This window comes from Micromesistius poutassou (assembly GCF_964030765.1).
Source record: "Micromesistius poutassou genome assembly, chromosome: 5".
Taxonomy (NCBI): Eukaryota; Metazoa; Chordata; class Actinopteri; order Gadiformes; family Gadidae; genus Micromesistius; species Micromesistius poutassou.
Window position 1 is genome coordinate 12,767,191 of NC_140275.1, and position 17,431 is coordinate 12,784,621.

At 42.2% G+C, this 17,431-nt stretch overlaps 1 protein-coding gene across 1 annotated transcript; it reads right to left on the reverse strand.

The window, feature by feature from the left end:
- Window positions 1–8,005: 8,005 nt before the first annotated feature.
- Window positions 8,006–16,505, reverse strand: LOC311343067 (uncharacterized protein). The gene is made up of 11 exons (XM_084467922.1): window positions 16,465–16,505; window positions 16,060–16,128; window positions 13,579–13,647; window positions 13,067–13,169; window positions 12,826–12,878; window positions 10,717–12,730; window positions 10,247–10,459; window positions 9,875–9,925; window positions 9,700–9,750; window positions 9,404–9,451; window positions 8,006–8,867 (listed from the first exon to the last, which is right to left on the reverse strand). The coding sequence occupies exons 6-11, from the start codon at window positions 12,437–12,439 to the stop codon at window positions 8,641–8,643; spliced, it is 2,313 nt and encodes a 770-aa protein (XP_084324048.1). The 5' UTR covers window positions 12,440–12,730; window positions 12,826–12,878; window positions 13,067–13,169; window positions 13,579–13,647; window positions 16,060–16,128; window positions 16,465–16,505; the 3' UTR covers window positions 8,006–8,640.
- Between the last annotated feature and the right edge of the window lie 926 nt (window positions 16,506–17,431).

Here is a 17,431-nt window from a genome sequence, read left to right on the forward strand (position 1 = left end):
TCACAGCCAGTTTTCAGTCCACTAGTCATGAACGGACGAATGACAATATCAGCAAATGCATGCAATGACGTGCAGTGGAGAGAGTGTGGGTGGTGGTGGGGTGTGTGTGTGGGGGGGGGGTGCTGCGGGGGTTGGGGGTGGCGTCTGTAGCGGTGCCAGTTTCGGGCCCTGGCCCCTATCAGACTGTAGCTGAGCAGGCGAAGAGGACATGCATACTTATGAGCTTTATGATCTTCTGGGACCGGTCGAGCTGGGTAGCAATCTGTGAATCTATGGTGGTGATAATCTTCAACAGGAAGAGGGACAAAACTGATAGAAGCTCAACTGCATGATCACGGTCACATTCACACACACTCACAACACAGTAAGAGAACAAAGGAAGAATCCCACATGCATGGGGTGGACCTGGACTGCAATACACTGCAGAGCTGATTAAAAGAAAACAACAAATAAACAACTAAACAAACTCAACTAAATCAAATATATATATATATATATATATATATATATATATATATATATATAATATGATATATTGGAGAGAGAGAGAGAGAGAGAGAGAGAGAGAGAGAGAGACAGAGAGAGCGTGTGTGTGAGTGCGTACGTGCACAGTACACTGTTTTCCCATATACATACAGTAAATACAGATTGTGCCACTGTATCTCTGCTGTGGATCACTGCAGTTTGAAGTGGGCCGATAAGAGAAAGAGGGGGAAACACAATCCAAGCGTGTTGGAATACGTACCCTTTAGAAGTCCTTCCCTTTCTTCTAGGAACAGAATGGAGCGTAGCGGGGCCAGCTAAAGCAAGCCATTAAGGTTAAATGTTGGCGGGGGAGGATTCCAACGTTTATCTCTGATGGCGAAGAACAAAGTTCCCGTTGATTCAGGGGATTCTGCGATCGGATTTGAAGGGACTTCCCGGGAGCTTTGGGAGCTTTTTTTGGTCCTTTGCCTCGTAGCAGTTTGATGTGAAGCAACAGACAGGTGCTAGCACAAACTTGGAGTCAGAACGACTGTCTCATCTTTAGACAGTGAGTGATACATGAGGATTTAGATATATCGAGAGATATACACTTAATGAATCCCCACAAAGCTGAAGGGATTTGGTCTAGATAGGTAGAGGATCTACGTTGGGTAAATTTGTAAATATAATTTAGCCAAGATGCTTTGGTCTTTCTTCAATGCACTATATATGTAATTATTCAATGTTTCATATGGCTGGGAAAAGCTCTTCTCGTGGGCTGACAATGCATGTATTATGTATGTGAAATGGATTATACAATACATTTCTCTCTATCAAACTAATGTAATCCGACTTTGGAGTGGTACGGTTCCTTGCACAGTGACTCTATTCAACACATTTTACACAGTGTAAAAAGAAACCCATGGCTCCTGTTATATGCCGTTTTCTGACTGTGCAACCTGCCCGCCACACACTGCTACTCTACAATAGATCTCTCCACTATATCCAAAGGCTTATTTGCCTTGGCCTGATTTTTTCGCTCTGGCTCGGACATCGCCTGGAAGGAAGTCCAGGACCACACGGCAGTAAACGAAAGCACATGGCAGCACTGGAGATCTGATCGGGGTGTAATGGATGGATATCATATCCAGTGTTGCAGGTGGACCTCACTCCGGGCAGGCACAGACAGACAGACAGAGCAGACAGCAACGTAAAAAAGCATGTAGCGCAGTAGGCAGAATAATGTGCCCCCAAAGAGTTCATACTTCTTACATACATAAACATACTAAGAACTGCATGCGGTTAGGCCATGGAAAGACTGGCTTTAAACATCTACGGTTCATTTGTGTCCCATGTAGACTGCTTATAAATGTTTACCCTTTCTGTCATTGGGAGAAGGAGAGAAATGTAGCTGGAGGATTATTTCCTTTAAAATGCTTACTCTCCGATGAGATTGCCTTTGAAATTAATACCCTTCAAGCTACAAAGGAAAGGCGAGCGCTATCATTTCATTATATATTTTTTACTGCCGCTTCGCCTGTCCTCTGTCAATGCCCTGCGCCGCTTTGCATTTGAATCGCTCCAAGTCGGGGGAAATTGCTTCCACCCAGGTCTGTTTATGAAAACACAAGTTTCCAAGCGGCTGCAGTGAATTTATATTTGGGTGCAGGCGTACACACACTGCGCCTCTCTCCCATGGTAATGTGCCCTTCCGCGGGCTTCTCATGGTGGTTTGTCCCCTCTGGTTTCCATAGCGCCCACTGATTGATTTGCTTTAATGGCTTCCTGTGTTGGGCAGGGTTTTTAGGACCAACATCTGTAAGGGGCAGATTTGGGCAGGCCGGCTCTGTTTTGCTCTGCTACGCTCATCTGCGGTGGAGCAAAGTGAAGTATCTGCCTTATTCTGTGGCCTGGGAGAATGACGTGCACCATTATAAAAAGAACTGACTCCATGAAAAACGAGCCCTGGGTCTGTGCACGGCCGCAGGTCGCTGAGTGGATTAGGCTGCCCTCGAGGGGATGAAAGTTCAGCCTGTGATGTTGACGGGTGGGGTAAGAGGAACACTAGTAGCAGTGCCCTGAGCGATAAAGTTAAACTGAGTGTTAATGCCAAGAGCGCTTCGACTTAAAAGGGGGCTGCCCGCTACTATGAATCCTCAGAGAGTCTGGGGTTCAAGTGCGGGTCATGAGTGGACTTAACCACACACAGTCTGGCTGCTTTGCACCGCAGTGGGCACAGCGATGAGATCATTCCGTTAAGTACCATAGGAACAAATTCAACAAGGGCCAATCAGTGAGAAATGTGCCCTTTGGTTATGAATCTGCCATAGGTTGAACCTTCTTTATGGAAACCGCTCTCCCAACATATCATTCCCTTGTCCTAACTTTATCCCAACCTGGGCGGCTGAGGCAAGGAAGAGCAGGGATCCAAGCCGAAGTATTGAAGATCAAGACGGGCCATTGAAGATCAAGAGTAATGCTACTGGGTGCACCTGCAAAGCTAGAGCTGGCTCCGAACAACAAACAGCACACCCACCTAAAACCAAAAGCCTCATGGCTTCGCCTCTTTCTGGTCATAATCCAGGGATACAGGGGAGATCTGAGAGTCGGGGAAACTACCTTCTGTACATGTGACGCAACAGGCTCCCAGATAGAGCGCCGGCACTTAGTAGCGTTTGAGGTCGACGGCGCTAATTGCAACGGGGGGGGGGGGGGGTGGGGCGATGACGAGGGAGCCTGCACACGGTAGGCTTACAGCATATGAGGATGAGGAGGGCGTTAGAAACCAGCCACTTTCATCAACATGTGAGTAATCAGCATCTGGCTGTGCAAACACAGCTCAGCGCCTCGCTCCACTGGCTCTCCGGTAAGCAGCGACACATGAAAGACATGTGTTCAGGGAGTCAGGAGATTAGTCAGTCAGGCTAAGGCGATACTGCTGCTGTTAAGAAGGCCCGTGACGCAGGGTCCCTCAGTCTGGGGTTGAAGAACATCTTGTAGTGTGTACAGGAAGGCCCGCTGGTCACGGTGTTGAGACACCCAGCCGAAAGGTTCTCGGTTCAAGCTCAATTAATCGCAGTGCATCTTTATCCTTTGCGGTAGAGAAGCATAACCCCCTACCCTCTTCTTAAAGTATACATATCTGGAATTCACTGTGCGCTTTAGGGATAACGTAACATAAGCATCAATGGGGGCAAGGAGCAGCCAGCGTCTGTGTGTCTCTTCTTTGTTCCTGCCTGCTTGTTGGGGAGGTTGTTGATGGACGAACAGGAAGATGGGACCTCCAGGACTTGTTTAGTCATGGATTCTCAAGAACTACCCTGCTGGTAGCCCCCCTGCCCTCCCCCCCCACCCCTGTGTCAACCCCAGACCTTTACCTATTCCTCTGAAGGATCAGTCACATGGGACAACCTTCCTTTTGTTTTCTTGGCAGAAAACAGAAGGGCCGCAACAACCGCCAGTGACTCCCACCGCCACCAGCCTCCCACCGCCACCAGCCTCCTCTGCCCCAACGAGTACCACACCCTGGAGGCAGTGTGTTGGAAGACAGTCAGCCAGGTTCAAAGGGACAGCAGCAGGACCACAGGGCAACATGTCTGACCACTGGAGCATGAGGCCATGCATACTTGCTGGGCTCAGAGCTTTTTTTTGTTCTTTGTGTGGTTATGTGTCAAACATACGCATGCAGACACACACACACACACACACACTCTCATTAAAACAGACCCAGCAATTCGATAAATAAAGTTTGTATATAAAAATGGAATATTTAAACCTGACTAACTTTTCTACTGCTGCTATTGACTCAATTAAAAAAGGTTTCTAAAAAATAAAACATGCCCACCCGCGAGGCAATCCATGCAGGGAATTTTCAACCTCAAGGCACTAGAGGTTTTTCATTCATGTGCGTCTTCAATTCAATTTTTTTATTACTTTTATTTTCACCAAATACTTTATTTTGTCTCTCCCATATTATATTTCATGTAATTTATTTAGCAGATGTTTTTGTCCAAATCAACTTTCAGAAAGTGCATTCATATTGAACCAAAATAACTCACTACATAGGACTACACCGTTCACAGCCTGTCAACCTCAATACGATCAGGGTGACTTCTCTTCAAACTACACAACGTCAACATCTGGTGCGGCTCAAACATACCGACACAAGGCTGAGTGTTGATTATACCTTTGCTATCTCGTGTGTCGTTTTTTTAAACAGCGCTCTTCGTAGCGAGGACAGCACTTCGAGTCATGCGAAACGTGTTGAGAAAATAAAACTAAACAATCCTAGCATTTTTCCCTTTCGCTCCATGCCCAAGAAGGCTCAGCGTGGATCATTAGCCAGAGCTGGCCTCTGTCCAACCTAAACAAAACAGGGCAACGAGAGAAGCAGAGCCTAACTACGTTGCCTGCGGTTTTCCTGTTCAGGTCATGAGGTCAACACAAAACTACCGGTTTCAATAAAGTCCTTACTTTGACAGTGCCGCAAGAAAATATGAATTCCAAATGTTCCAAATGGGCTCTTTTTTTCCATTTCAAATTGTTGGTGAAATGCTGGAAACTTCTATCTAATCCGTAAAGGAGCTTTGAAGGCAGAGGGTGGAGGGTTTGTGGGTTTGGAAGGCTGGTCTTTGTCATCATTTGGATGGTTTATGTCAGTTCATGAATGGCTATCTGTTCACGTTTCATTTGTCTCTCTGAGAAAAATGAAGAGATGATGTAGGCCTTATGCGTTTACAAATGTGATGTAACATGAAGACCTCTTAAAGCGCCATGTTTTCTTGACTGAAAATGCTGTTGATTGGGAGCTGAAAAACGGATTATAAAAAAAAAAAAAAAAAATAGATTTTTCAACTTGCAAGCTCACAAAAGTTCTGAGAAGTGATTGCTTAATAGCAAACAGGCCGCCACTTCGAACCAATAAAAGATTGGTTGGTAGGAGAACAAAGTGTGGAGCTGTGTGTCTGGTAGCAGGTGTGAAGTTGAACTCTGTGCTAATCGAATAGCTGAGTCAGGTTTGAAAATCTTGTTAACTGAAAAACTGCTGGTGATTTTCTCCAGAGCTTTCGCAAGCTAGCAACGAGGAGGTCTAGTCAGCAAAAATTAAATCCGACTGAAGTGGGTATTCTGAATGTACACTCAGTTTTACAAAAACATAACATTGGCCAAAATGTTTGTCTGTGTTTGTTCTATGAAACACTGACACTCACACACATCCACACACACTGAAGGAATTAATGTGTGCTTCAATTAAACAACATGCATGTGTATTGAGACAATTTTCCAGTGGACTGGAGACGACATCTAGACTATTTTCACTTATAACATGACATTTTACACGGTGCTCTAGAATAAACAAATTAATATTTCTTTCTGATGTCTCTTTAATACAAAAAACAGGGTACAGAAAACCATCTAAAAAGTGGAAACTAGGAAGTCAGAGGAAGTTACATTCTTCTATGTTGTGCTTTTAAAAAGTTGGTCTGTGTGTGTGTGCGTGTGTGCATGTGTGTGTGTTTGTGAGGGTGTGTGTGTTTGTGTGGGTGCACATTGAAATTTGCTCTAGTCTGGTGTGATGAAGCCAAATTCTCAAAAGGCATTCCACATTTCAAATGCTGAATACTTCAGAATGTGTTTGTATATATTTGGCACTTTTCAGTCTTGCATAGAAATTAGAAGCAGCATGAGGGAAGCAGTAATTCCCCAAGTGTGTCTGTATAAAGACGGTTTACCTCAGCCAGAAGCTCTTTACCATCCTTCCTCTCATCCTTCCTGAGCTACCCCCCCCCCACCCCCCTTCACGCACACACACACACACACACACACACACACACACACACACACACACACACACACACACACCTATACGGGTTTGGGTGGTTTACAGGGACAGTTTTCCATACTTGTTAAATCACATGTATATGGGGACATCCCTTTCCCCATGCCGTAGAGAGACATGAAGTACATTAAACTGCTCCAAAAAAAATCAGAAAAATTACCTACTACTTTAAATTTCATTTGGATGAAAGAGTCGAGAGATTTCAATACCTGAAAGTATACATTCACTGTGAGGACGGGGCGGGACAAGGCGGAACTGGGCGTTTCCAAGCATAATCATGACTTATGAGGACCTCCCTTGTTTAGCGGGACATTACCCATACACACATACACACACATACACAAAGCAAATCCCTTGGTTATGAGGACATCAATGGTATATCTGGACATCAAACATACACACACACACAAATGTAGCAAACCCGTAGTCTTGAGGACAATAATGGTTTAGCTGGACATTACACACACATACACAAAGCAAATCCCTTGGTTATGAGGACATCAATGGTATATCTGGACATTTTACATTAAAAAATATCCCAGAGGAACAGAGACTGTGTGAAGTTTGTGATTTACGAGAAGTGGAGAATGAATCTCATTTTCTTTTTTACTGTCCCTTCTATGATGAACTAAGAGTACCTTTTGTAAATGAACTGTTTGCTCAAAACCCTGAAATATTTTGGAATAATGATGTCAGGATGGAATGTTTGTTCGGCAGGCGGTATGTGTCAAGATGCGTGGCATAAGTATGAGCTTGCATTATGAACAAAAGTGTGGTGCATGTTTTCAAATTTGCCGGGGAAGTGACAAACGCATCTCGCTCCTTCTCTGTTACACAGTCACACTGGCTCTGAGTGAAAATGTGTTTAGCATTACCTGTACCACGTAGTTCTTTTTGTCCCTCTCAGCAGGTCATCGTTTTTTATAGACCGGAAGGACATGGAAGCCTCCGTAAAGCTTGCCCGTCCAATGTAAATACAGATAAGTGATTCTTCGCTCAGGAGGATAAGTAAGATTGTTGGCAGAGACAATTTTACACCAATGAGGACTTATTTGTGAATGAAGACGTTGATTTGAGGTAATAAATGACTTCAAACACTACACAATGTACCTTTAAGTTAAAGATCAATACCTAAGAAAAATAGTTTTGTATTGTATTGACTGAAAATAAGAAATACCACAGCCAAAATATAGTATTGGTTAAACTTGACCTAAGAGTTTCAGATTGTTGTGTGCATATTTTTCCATGTCATTATTTTAGTAAGTATATTTCTGCTGGAAAATTATTTTCCATATTTGAAATAAAGCACTCCTCTGGTCAGTCAGTTTAACACAAATCATCTTGTAATTTGCTCAACAAGACTGCATTGTACTTCAAATAAACATTCTTACAGTATATTCACCAACATACAATTACAGTGCAAAAGCCAGCCACCCAGCCAGCCTTTAACACAAATCATATTGTAATTTGCTCAACAACACTGCATTGTACTTCAAATAAACATTCTTACAGTATATTCACCAACATACAATTACAGTGCAAAAAAAGCCAGCCAGCCAGCAATTGTATGTTGTTGAATATACTGTAAAAATGTTTATTTGAAGTACAATGCAGTCTTGTTGAGCAAATTACAAGATGATTTGTGTTAAAAGCTGGCTGGCTGGCTTTTAACACAAATCATCTTGTAATTTGCTCAACAAGACTGCATTGTACTTCAAAAAAGCATTCTTACAGTATATTCACCAACATACAATTACAGTGCAAAAAAAGCCAGCCAGCCATTACAGTGCAAAATATTATATATTATAAGCAGGGGGCAAAATAATTTTATGGGCTGCTGTAAAAGGTTTTTCACCAGAAATGATACATGGGACCAAGAAATGCGGTACTTAACTGAATTGTGGTGAACAACCTTTTATAACAGCCAGCCAGCCATCCGTCCTTGGAACTGAATTGTGGTGGACAACCTTTTATAACAGCCAGCCAGCCGTCATTGAACTGAATTGTGGTGAACAACCTTTTATAACAGCCAGCCAGCCGTCCTTGAACTGAATTGTGGTGAACAACCTTTTATAACAGCCAGCCAGCCGTCCTTGAAATGAATTGTGGTGAACAATCTTTTATAACAACCAGCCAGCCACAACCTTTTATAACAGCCCATGCCTGTTTTCCAAAAAAGGTGGTTTTGCCCCCTGGGTATAAACTGCAGATAAAAAAAGGGAAATCATACACTACAGATAATAGTGTATACATTCTCCAAAAATAACAAATTAGAAAAAAGAAGGCCTATAACTGTAAACAAACATGTTCTCTAAACAACGATTGCAAACCGGTCTTTATACGACCAATTTCTTTTTGAACATCAGGCCCCGGTTCCTGACAAAATCTCTTATGTTTTGAACAGTTCTTTCTCTCAAAACAGGGTCCTCAGCAAGCTTACACTGCTCACACTCCAACATTGTTGCAGGGCTTCCCTTTGTAATGTGTGACTTGAAGTGTTTCATGGCAGCACTAACTTCCCTTTCGCTCCATGGCCTTTTCACAGATCTTCTTCGGGTGACCTCTGTCGATCATAAAGAACAGTTTCGTCTTGTTTAGATTGTGTACAACATCCTAAGTTTAATTTAGATTTAATGTTCAGCATAACACCAGCTATGATGAAACCAGAAACATATTACTATTATTATTATTATTATATGTAGTCCATTCAATTTTGTCCAATCCTTTCTGTAGCAACCCGGCCCCGTCGCAATCAACATGATGCAGAGCACCTGAGGAGCCGGGAGGAAACCTGCTCAAAAGGCAGAGGCTTCCACAGCCATTCGGGGCTCTCTCGTGGCTGGGGTGGACGGAGAGTCCAGCCGTTGTGGCTGCGCCACGCGATCATCTTTTAGTTATTTTATAAAAGAGACTTTATTGTTTGATTAAACGAGCCTTTGTGGCGTAAAACCCAATCGATTCGCGTGCTGTTTGAAGTAAGGTGGGTTCACTCCCCGAGGCTGGTTGCCACATTTCATGGGTCTGCACATGCACACTTGAAACTGCAACCGTAAAAGGATAAGCAGCTTGAAAATAAAGGGATGAATGTGTGGAGCCTACCTTTGGAGCTGGTGACCTCACCCTCGGTTTCCGACCGTTTTTTTTTTCCTAAAGAAAACAAGAAATACTTTTATTGCATTTGGCTTTTACATTCGTGTGGAACTTAATTTACAAAACAAATTGACAAACAAAAAAAATATATATAGTAGTAGGTACGAGGCTGTGCTGATATAGACAACATTACGCCCTCTGATGTGATAGCTCTTATACAGCAGTTGTACAAGTTAAATCTTAAATCTAACCTAAAAAACTAATTTGTATCCCAGTCCAAATTCATCCAGCTGACATCTATATACCTTTGGAACTCTTGGCCTCTTCCTGGATCAATGTCATCTTTTTTTTTTTCCCTAAGGAAAAGAAAGCAACATGTAAATTGACTTGATTTGGGTTGGCAGCCTGAACATGACTTTAGTCTCTCCAGTACCTGGTTATCAAAAGGACCACTAATGTTAAATTGCTTATTAAATTTACCTTTCGAGAGGTTTGCTTCATCCATGGTAAAATCCACATTTTTTCTTTTACCTAATAAAAATAAAAAGCAAATCCTCAAACCCATTCCATAATTTAACTTTACAATCTATATAAATTAAGTGTCTGAGGATAATACCAAAATTATTCCAAAAACCAGCAATGCAAGCTTTGATTGCATTTCCCAATTTTAAAACGAATGATACATCCAATAACAAATACCATATTATTACAACTAGTTTCCCGCCCCGCCCCGCCCCGCCGGCGCTCTCTCCTCCACATCTCACGCGGTAGCTTCTTCTGCAGGTTAACTCAAACTCACCCAAATCCTCTATCATTAAATGCATGTTGAAAGTGCACATTTTCATTACATACCCCTTAGTCCAAGGATAGGATCTGACCCTTCGTTGTCTGCATTTTCTCCATCTGCTACATCGTCTTCATCATCGTCTTCGTCTGCTACACCGTCTTCATCTTCGTCTGCTACACCGTCTTCATCTTCGTCTGCTACACTGTCTTCATCTTCGTCTTCATCTGCTACACCACCAATTTCAGCTTCACCTTCTTCCAGGTCAGGTTCTAATTCCTCTGAAGTAAAATAAAGGCTTTGATGAGCACTGACCCAATTCACAAACGACTAAAAATGTTATTTTTTTAAAACAATTAATTACTTAATGATTCGAGATATTTCTTTTATTAGGGGTCCGAGCAGCTTAGCTGCTTGGTCCCCGGTTTCTGTAACGTTTTTATTAATTTTTTTCAATACCATTTTCATTAATAGTAGTAAGAATATTTGTAGTAGAAGCAGCAGTATTAATAAAAAAATAATTCAATTAGGCACATACCTTCAATGTCAATCTCGTCAAGAGATTTTCCTTGGAATGTTGACAGAGATCCTTTCTCCATGGCCAATAGAAGCTTAGAGATTTTTGCAATTTCTATGGTTGCCTCTGGAAGCCGATAAAAGTCTCTGTGGACCCGTATGTCGTGGCCCAAAAAGTTTGCTAGTTGGTCCAGCTCATTATTCTTGAGATTCAGAACCTGGGATAGTGTTGCAACGTGTTTGCGAAGACCTGTAGATCTAAGAAATTCAGGATTCTTTGCACCACATTGACCAGCAAAGAGCCTGATGCAATCCTGTCCCCTGTAGAAACTAGTGGGGGGGCACTGTGGCCTTCCAAATAAGAAAGGGTTGTCTTTGTGGACATTACATGTGTCTCTTTTGTCTGCAAGAAGGGCTATTGCACTGACAACTTCAGGGTTTAATAAAACAGCAACTTTTCTTCCCCTTTTGCCCATGATTTCAACCCTGCTAAAATGCTTTGCAAGCTTTTGCTCAAACAGTGAGAGACCAACTGCTATGTCGCCATGGAGCCCTGTCTGGTCTCTTTTCATGAACGATTCAAGTCTCATTTTTGAAACTTCTCCCGCTCGTCGTCTGTTGAAGATTATTATTTGGGTGAGTGTCACCTTAGCAAGTTCTGCATACATTTGTGGCGACTCGTGCTTCTTTAGGTTCTCAACAGCATCAGCTGATTTCCTCTCCAGATACTGGTGCAAAAGCTGCACATCCTGTGTGAACGGGATAGTCGAAGGTTTGTTGAACTTTTTCTTGCTCAAAGTAGCAAGAGCAGTGTGGGAGACAAGTTCGGTCCATTCTTTTGCACACAGCCTTGTGAATCGCTCTGCTGCTTTTATCGTCACTTCGTCTTCTGCTGAAATGGCTCTGCAGAGAATAATGTCACCTATCTTCTTCAGCGAGTGTCCTAATTTTAGAGCAAGACTTGGTGTGCGATAGCAGTGCTTTTCTTCGTCATAACCCGCGACGTCTTTCACAGCCTCAATAACTCTGTAAAAGTTGGTCGGTTTTACAGCATCTTCAAAGCTAAATATAGAACTTCTTTTTAAGCGCAACAAGAGCCTGCCCATTTCCCGAACCTTCTGTCGCATGTATTCAAATTTTGTGGGATCACTTCCATGTTTGTTGAAGAGAGACTGTCCAAGTTGCAGTATGAAGAAATCATTTCGACATGCTGATGATACCTCACCATGCTTCATTTGTCCAAGGATCTTCCACAACCCAGGAGAAATAGCTTGAGAGAACGTTGACTCTGCAACATCAGCCAGAACTAAGACCTTGGCCCTACCAGTTGCTTCTGTGTTCGAGACTTCCTTTGAAGGACATCTGCGCATATGGCGCCAAAGCTCTTTGCGAACAAACATCCCTTTACAATATACACAGTGCACATACATTTTGGCATTTAGTGAGATGTTCGATCTTCCTGGTCTTCGTTTTAATTTCAATGGTCCACTCTGATTCTGCATTGCCTCTTGATTATGTAGGTAATTACCTTTGTTCCGCAGCTTCTCAAGCAAAACTTTTCTCTCGTTAGAGCCTTTAGGGAACAAGAATGCTTCAGCAATATCGGGCTCTTCTTTTACATGGTTTTGAAAGTGACGGGAAATTTTTGATTGAGGTTTCTTGCAAACATAACAATAATTTTTTAGGGTGCATGAAGAGTCCATTGTTGCTCTCTTATCAGAAGAACGAGACTCTGTAATAACCATCTTCTTTTTTGTCTTAAAACTTGGGAGCCGCTGAGTATTGCTTGTGGCGGGTTCATGATCAGAAGCAGTCTTGTCCTCCAGGTCAACACATATAGGTTGTGGCAGAGTCTTTTCTCTCTCCTCAGAAGACTCTGAGACAGTTGGACTTGCGATGTTACAACGTGGTTCATTGTCGGTGGCAGGGATATGATCCCAGTCTTCATCAGAGTTGCATCCATCACTACTTGTTCCAGTTTCAGGAACATAGTCTTGATCAGAGATGGAACTATCAACACTGGAAAGTTCAGGGTCCTTCATATAAAAAGACGGAAGAAATCTTTATCAACTTAGATTTTTTTTTACATTATCCAAACAGATCTCTCATTCGTAGTTATATGATAACGTACCAGTGACTCATTATTCCTGGTGAAGCAGGATTTGTGCCATGATGTTGAACATACTGAAACAAATTTACAAAGGAGAATTAGCTGGTTATATTTTTTAAGGAAAAGTTTTAAACATCAAATAACTAACAAACATGAAAGTAACTCAAGTGAAATCCTAGGTATGCTTTTGAAATTCTGATGATTTAACTGAAAAGTGTCTGAAATAAAAGAAAAAAAAGCAGTTTCAGCAACAGATACTGACTTTTACATGTCAGACCAATCCATTTTAGGCTTGAGACAGGTCCTCTACAGTCTTGACAGTTATCCAAACTGGAGACAACTGCACTGGTAAGTTCATGGTGGCACTGAGGATCCAAAATGTAACATAAAAGTAAGAAAATAAATATATATTGACTGTAAAGTGAGTTTTAAGAGTGAAATGTCCTGATGTACTTTTAGGGCATACTAATAATAATAACAATGACAGAAATAATAGTGTGTTTGTGTGTGTGGGCTTGGACCCCAAACAGCTAAACACATCAAATGATCAACATTATATGTGTTAGTAATGTAAGCGGCTGTCTTTACAAATCACCCTATTGTCCCTACAAGTCATAATGCAACCAGACGGCTGTGTATCTTTCCAAATAATCCAAAACATTCCACCGTTTCTATTAGACCCATAGCGTGGAGGCAATGTAGCACCCTCTTTAAGACACTGAACCATCATCTAAAAACCTGAAATGGCCGACATTATATAAAAGTTCAACTTGCCTTCTTGGTTGTTGACGAGGCTGGAGCTTCATTATTGGACGCAGGGTTTGATGCTTCTCCACAAGTTGTCTGAAATTTTAGAGAAGAAATGTATATTGTTGTCATAACGTCTGCAGATGTTTGAGGAACACCTGCATGAACAAAACCTTTTGCAGTTATGGAGGTGCGAACATGCTTGATGAAGGGGATAGGCTAGTAATGTTACCGGCTATCTTTACAAATCACAATATTGTCCCTACAAGTCATAATGCAACCAGACGGCTGTGTATCTTTCCAAATAATCTAAAACATTCCAGTTTCTATTAGACCTAGGGCTGAACGATTTATCGTTTTCTGATCGAAATTGCGATTTCAGACAACGCGATCTCGTGATCGCCAAAGCCGCGGTTTCTTCCGTGTTCCTGACTGACCCGAGATCTGTTGTCAACTATTCATACCGCCACAGGCATTTGCACAACGAGTGCATGACGAAAAAGTCAGGTGAAAAGTCTCCCCACGTCAACAATTCCGACCGCGGACCCTGTTATAATGTAATGTCCCCAATTAATGTAAATCAATTGGCCCGCCGGCATATCGCATTCCAGCGTTAACGCGCGTCTCGGCGTGGTAACCCTGGCGCGTCAACTCCAGCAGCCCGTACTCCCGTACCCCCCTGTCAACAATTCCGCCCGCGGACCCTGTTATAATGTAATGTCCCCAATTAATGTAAAGCAATTGGCCCGCTGGCATATCGCATTTCAGCGTTAAAAGACCGCAATATACTCGCCGTTCCCAAGTTGTCGCGCGACATTGTGACGTCACGGGAGCGCCGTGACTATTTACACTCGCGCTGGTGGCCGCGACACTATTTGCAGTCTTCCTCCTTCTCCTGTGTCGCCACTGAGGAAAGGTTACCGACTTTTTACTATTTCCACGCACTAGAAGAAGAATAAAACGTAAACAATGGCAGAGCTGGCAGCAGCAATGATGTCACAGTCAATGTCGGCGACGATATTGGATTCTATGGATGTTTATATATATATATATATATATATATATATATATATTAGTGGTGGGCATATTAGTATATAAGTGGTGGGATTAATCTTGGAATTAATCTAGATTAACCTAGATTAAAATGGCTCATTTGAATTCTGCCGAAGGCATTCATATTATGTGTGTGCTAGCCTACCTAAATAATGACTAAAACTAAGTCTTTGAGAACGGGTTTCTCAAGCCAGATGGCGCATTAGACCAGGGGCTCATCTCCGGTTTCCAAAATGCATCACAAACTCAAACGCGGGAAAATATAACGGCGCCGGGACGCGCTCTCGCTACAGGTCCACGGCACGCTCGTCTCCGGTGCGCGTCGCGGCGGCGGTGGGGGCGGCGTTGACGGCAGACGGCTGGTACGCGTCCGCCTACCGCCGTACCAAGGCCGGCAGCTCGGAGGAAGATTTGGATTATTATAACAACACCAATTATTTTGACGCTCTGATGTCACGATCAACCCAAAACGTGTCATCGCTCACCCAAGTTGTTTCTATTATCATTGCTACATTGTCTCCAGCATATGGCGCGATGATGGACAGCATATTTTATTAAACACTCAGCTTCTGGTTAGTTCAACTTTGAGAATAGATTAACGGCGATATTTTTTTTTATCGCCCGATAAGAGTCTTGCGTTAACGCAGCACGTTAACGCCGATAACGGCCCATCACTAATATATATACACACACCACACAATAAAACTGAAAATATAAAGAAAGAAACAATAAAATAAACTAAAACCTTAACAAGAACGCGCGAGTATACTGGGGCCTTAACACGTTGACGCGCGTCTTGACGCGCGTCTTGACGCGGTAACCCTGGCGCGTCAACTCCGACAGATCACAATCCCCCCCCCCCCCCCGTCAACAACTCCGGCCCGCGACTTGTCCAAGACTTCAATTTTGGCCCACTGTACAGTTTGAGTTTGACACCCCTGGTTTACAGAATAGATGTGCAATATTTGGGTGCTGCTGAGCCATAGCCCACCTATTATGTCTGACATATTTAGGTAGGGTCATTTTATTTTAGTAAGAGTTTATTTTATTACCATTACTTTTCAATTTCATTTACTGTAAAGTTTCTTTTGTATTTTGTTTAACTCTTTTAACTTGACAAAATTAAGGATTTTTTGCATACATTTGAAATAAATTCTTACCTTTAGTTTTCATTCTTGCATTAGAGTAATGGCATGTAATGTTTTAATGGTATGATGTCATGTTTGTAAATATTACTGTTCATTGTGAATATTGCACTGAAGCTTGATTTGAAGAAAATCGTGGATCAAATAGAAATCGCAATATCTAGCAGAAAAATCGCAATTAGATCTTTTCCTGAAATCGTTCAGCCCTAATTAGACCCATAGCGTGGAGGTAATGTAACACCCTCTTTAAGACACTGAACCACCATCTAAAAACCTCAAATGGCCGACATTATATAACAGTTCAACTTGCCTTCTTGGTTGTTGAAGAGGCTGGAGCTTCATTATTGGACACAGGGTTTGATGCTTCTCCACAAGTTGTCTGAAATTGTAGAGAAGAAATGTATATTGTTGTCATAACGTCAGTAGAGGTTTGAGGAACACTTCCACGAACAAAACATTTTGCAGTTATGGAGGTGCGAACATGCTTGATGAAGGCGATAGGCTAGTAATGTTACCGGCTGTCTTTACAAATCACAATATTGTCCCTACAAGTCATAATGCAACCAGACGGCTGTGTATCTTTCCAAATAATCTAAAACATTCCACCAGTTTCTATTAGACCCATAGCGTGGAGGTAATGTAACACCCTCTTTAAGACACTGAACCATCATCTAAAAACCTCAAATGGCCGACATTATATAAAAGTTCAACTTGCCTTCTTGGTTGTTGACGAGGTTGGAGCTTCATTATTGGACGCAGGGTTTGATGCTTCTCCACAAGTTGTCTGAAATTGTAGAGAAGAAATGTATATTGTTGTCATAACGTCAGTAGAGGTTTGAGGAACACTTCCATGAACAAAACATTTTGCAGTTATGGAGGTGCGAACATGCTTGATGAAGAGGATAGGCTAGTAATGTTACCGGCTGTCTTTACAAATCACAATATTGTCCCTACAAGTCATAATGCAACCAGACGGCTGTGTATCTTTCCAAATAATCTAAAACATTCCACCAGTTTCTATTAGACCCATAGCGTGGAGGTAATGTAACACCCTCTTTAAGACACTGAACCACCATCTAAAAACCTCAAATGGCCGACATTATATAAAAGTTCAACTTGCCTTCTTGGTTGTTGACGAGGTTGGAGCTTCATTATTGGACGCAGGGTTTGATGCTTCTCCACAAGTTGTCTGAAATTGTAGAGAAGAAATGTATATTGTTGTCATAACGTCAGTAGAGGTTTGAGGAACACTTCCATGAACAAAACATTTTGCAGTTATGGAGGTGCGAACATGCTTGATGAAGAGGATAGGCTAGTAATGTTACCAACTGTCTTTACAAATCACAATATTGTCCCTACAAGTCATAATGCAACCAGACGGCTGTGTATCTTTCCAAATAATCTAAAACATTCCACCAGTTTCTATTAGACCCATAGCGTGGAGGTAATGTAACACCCTCTTTAAGACACTGAACCACCATCTAAAAACCTCAAATGGCCGACATTATATAACAGTTCAACTTGCCTTCTTGGTTGTTGACGAGGCTGGAGCTTCATTATTGGACGCAGGGTTTGATGCTTCTCCACAAGTTGTCTGAAATTGTAGAAAAGAAATGTATATTGTTGTCATAACGTCAGTAGAGGTTTGAGGAACACTTCCATGAACAAAACCTTTTGCAGTT

What these genes read in the sequence shown, in the direction of transcription:
- LOC311343067 (XM_084467922.1), bottom strand. Translation starts at nt 12,439, where the DNA reads ATGGTTATTACAGAGTCTCGTTCTTCTGATAAGAGAGCAACAATGGAC. An exon ending in TCCTATCCTTGGACTAAGGG is followed by an intron (nt 9,926 to 10,246) that starts GTATGTAATGAA and finishes TATTTTTATTAG; the next exon opens with GTAAAAGAAAAAATGTGGAT. An exon ending in TGAAGCAAACCTCTCGAAAG is followed by an intron (nt 9,751 to 9,874) that starts GTAAATTTAATA and finishes TCTTTTCCTTAG; the next exon opens with GGAAAAAAAAAAAGATGACA.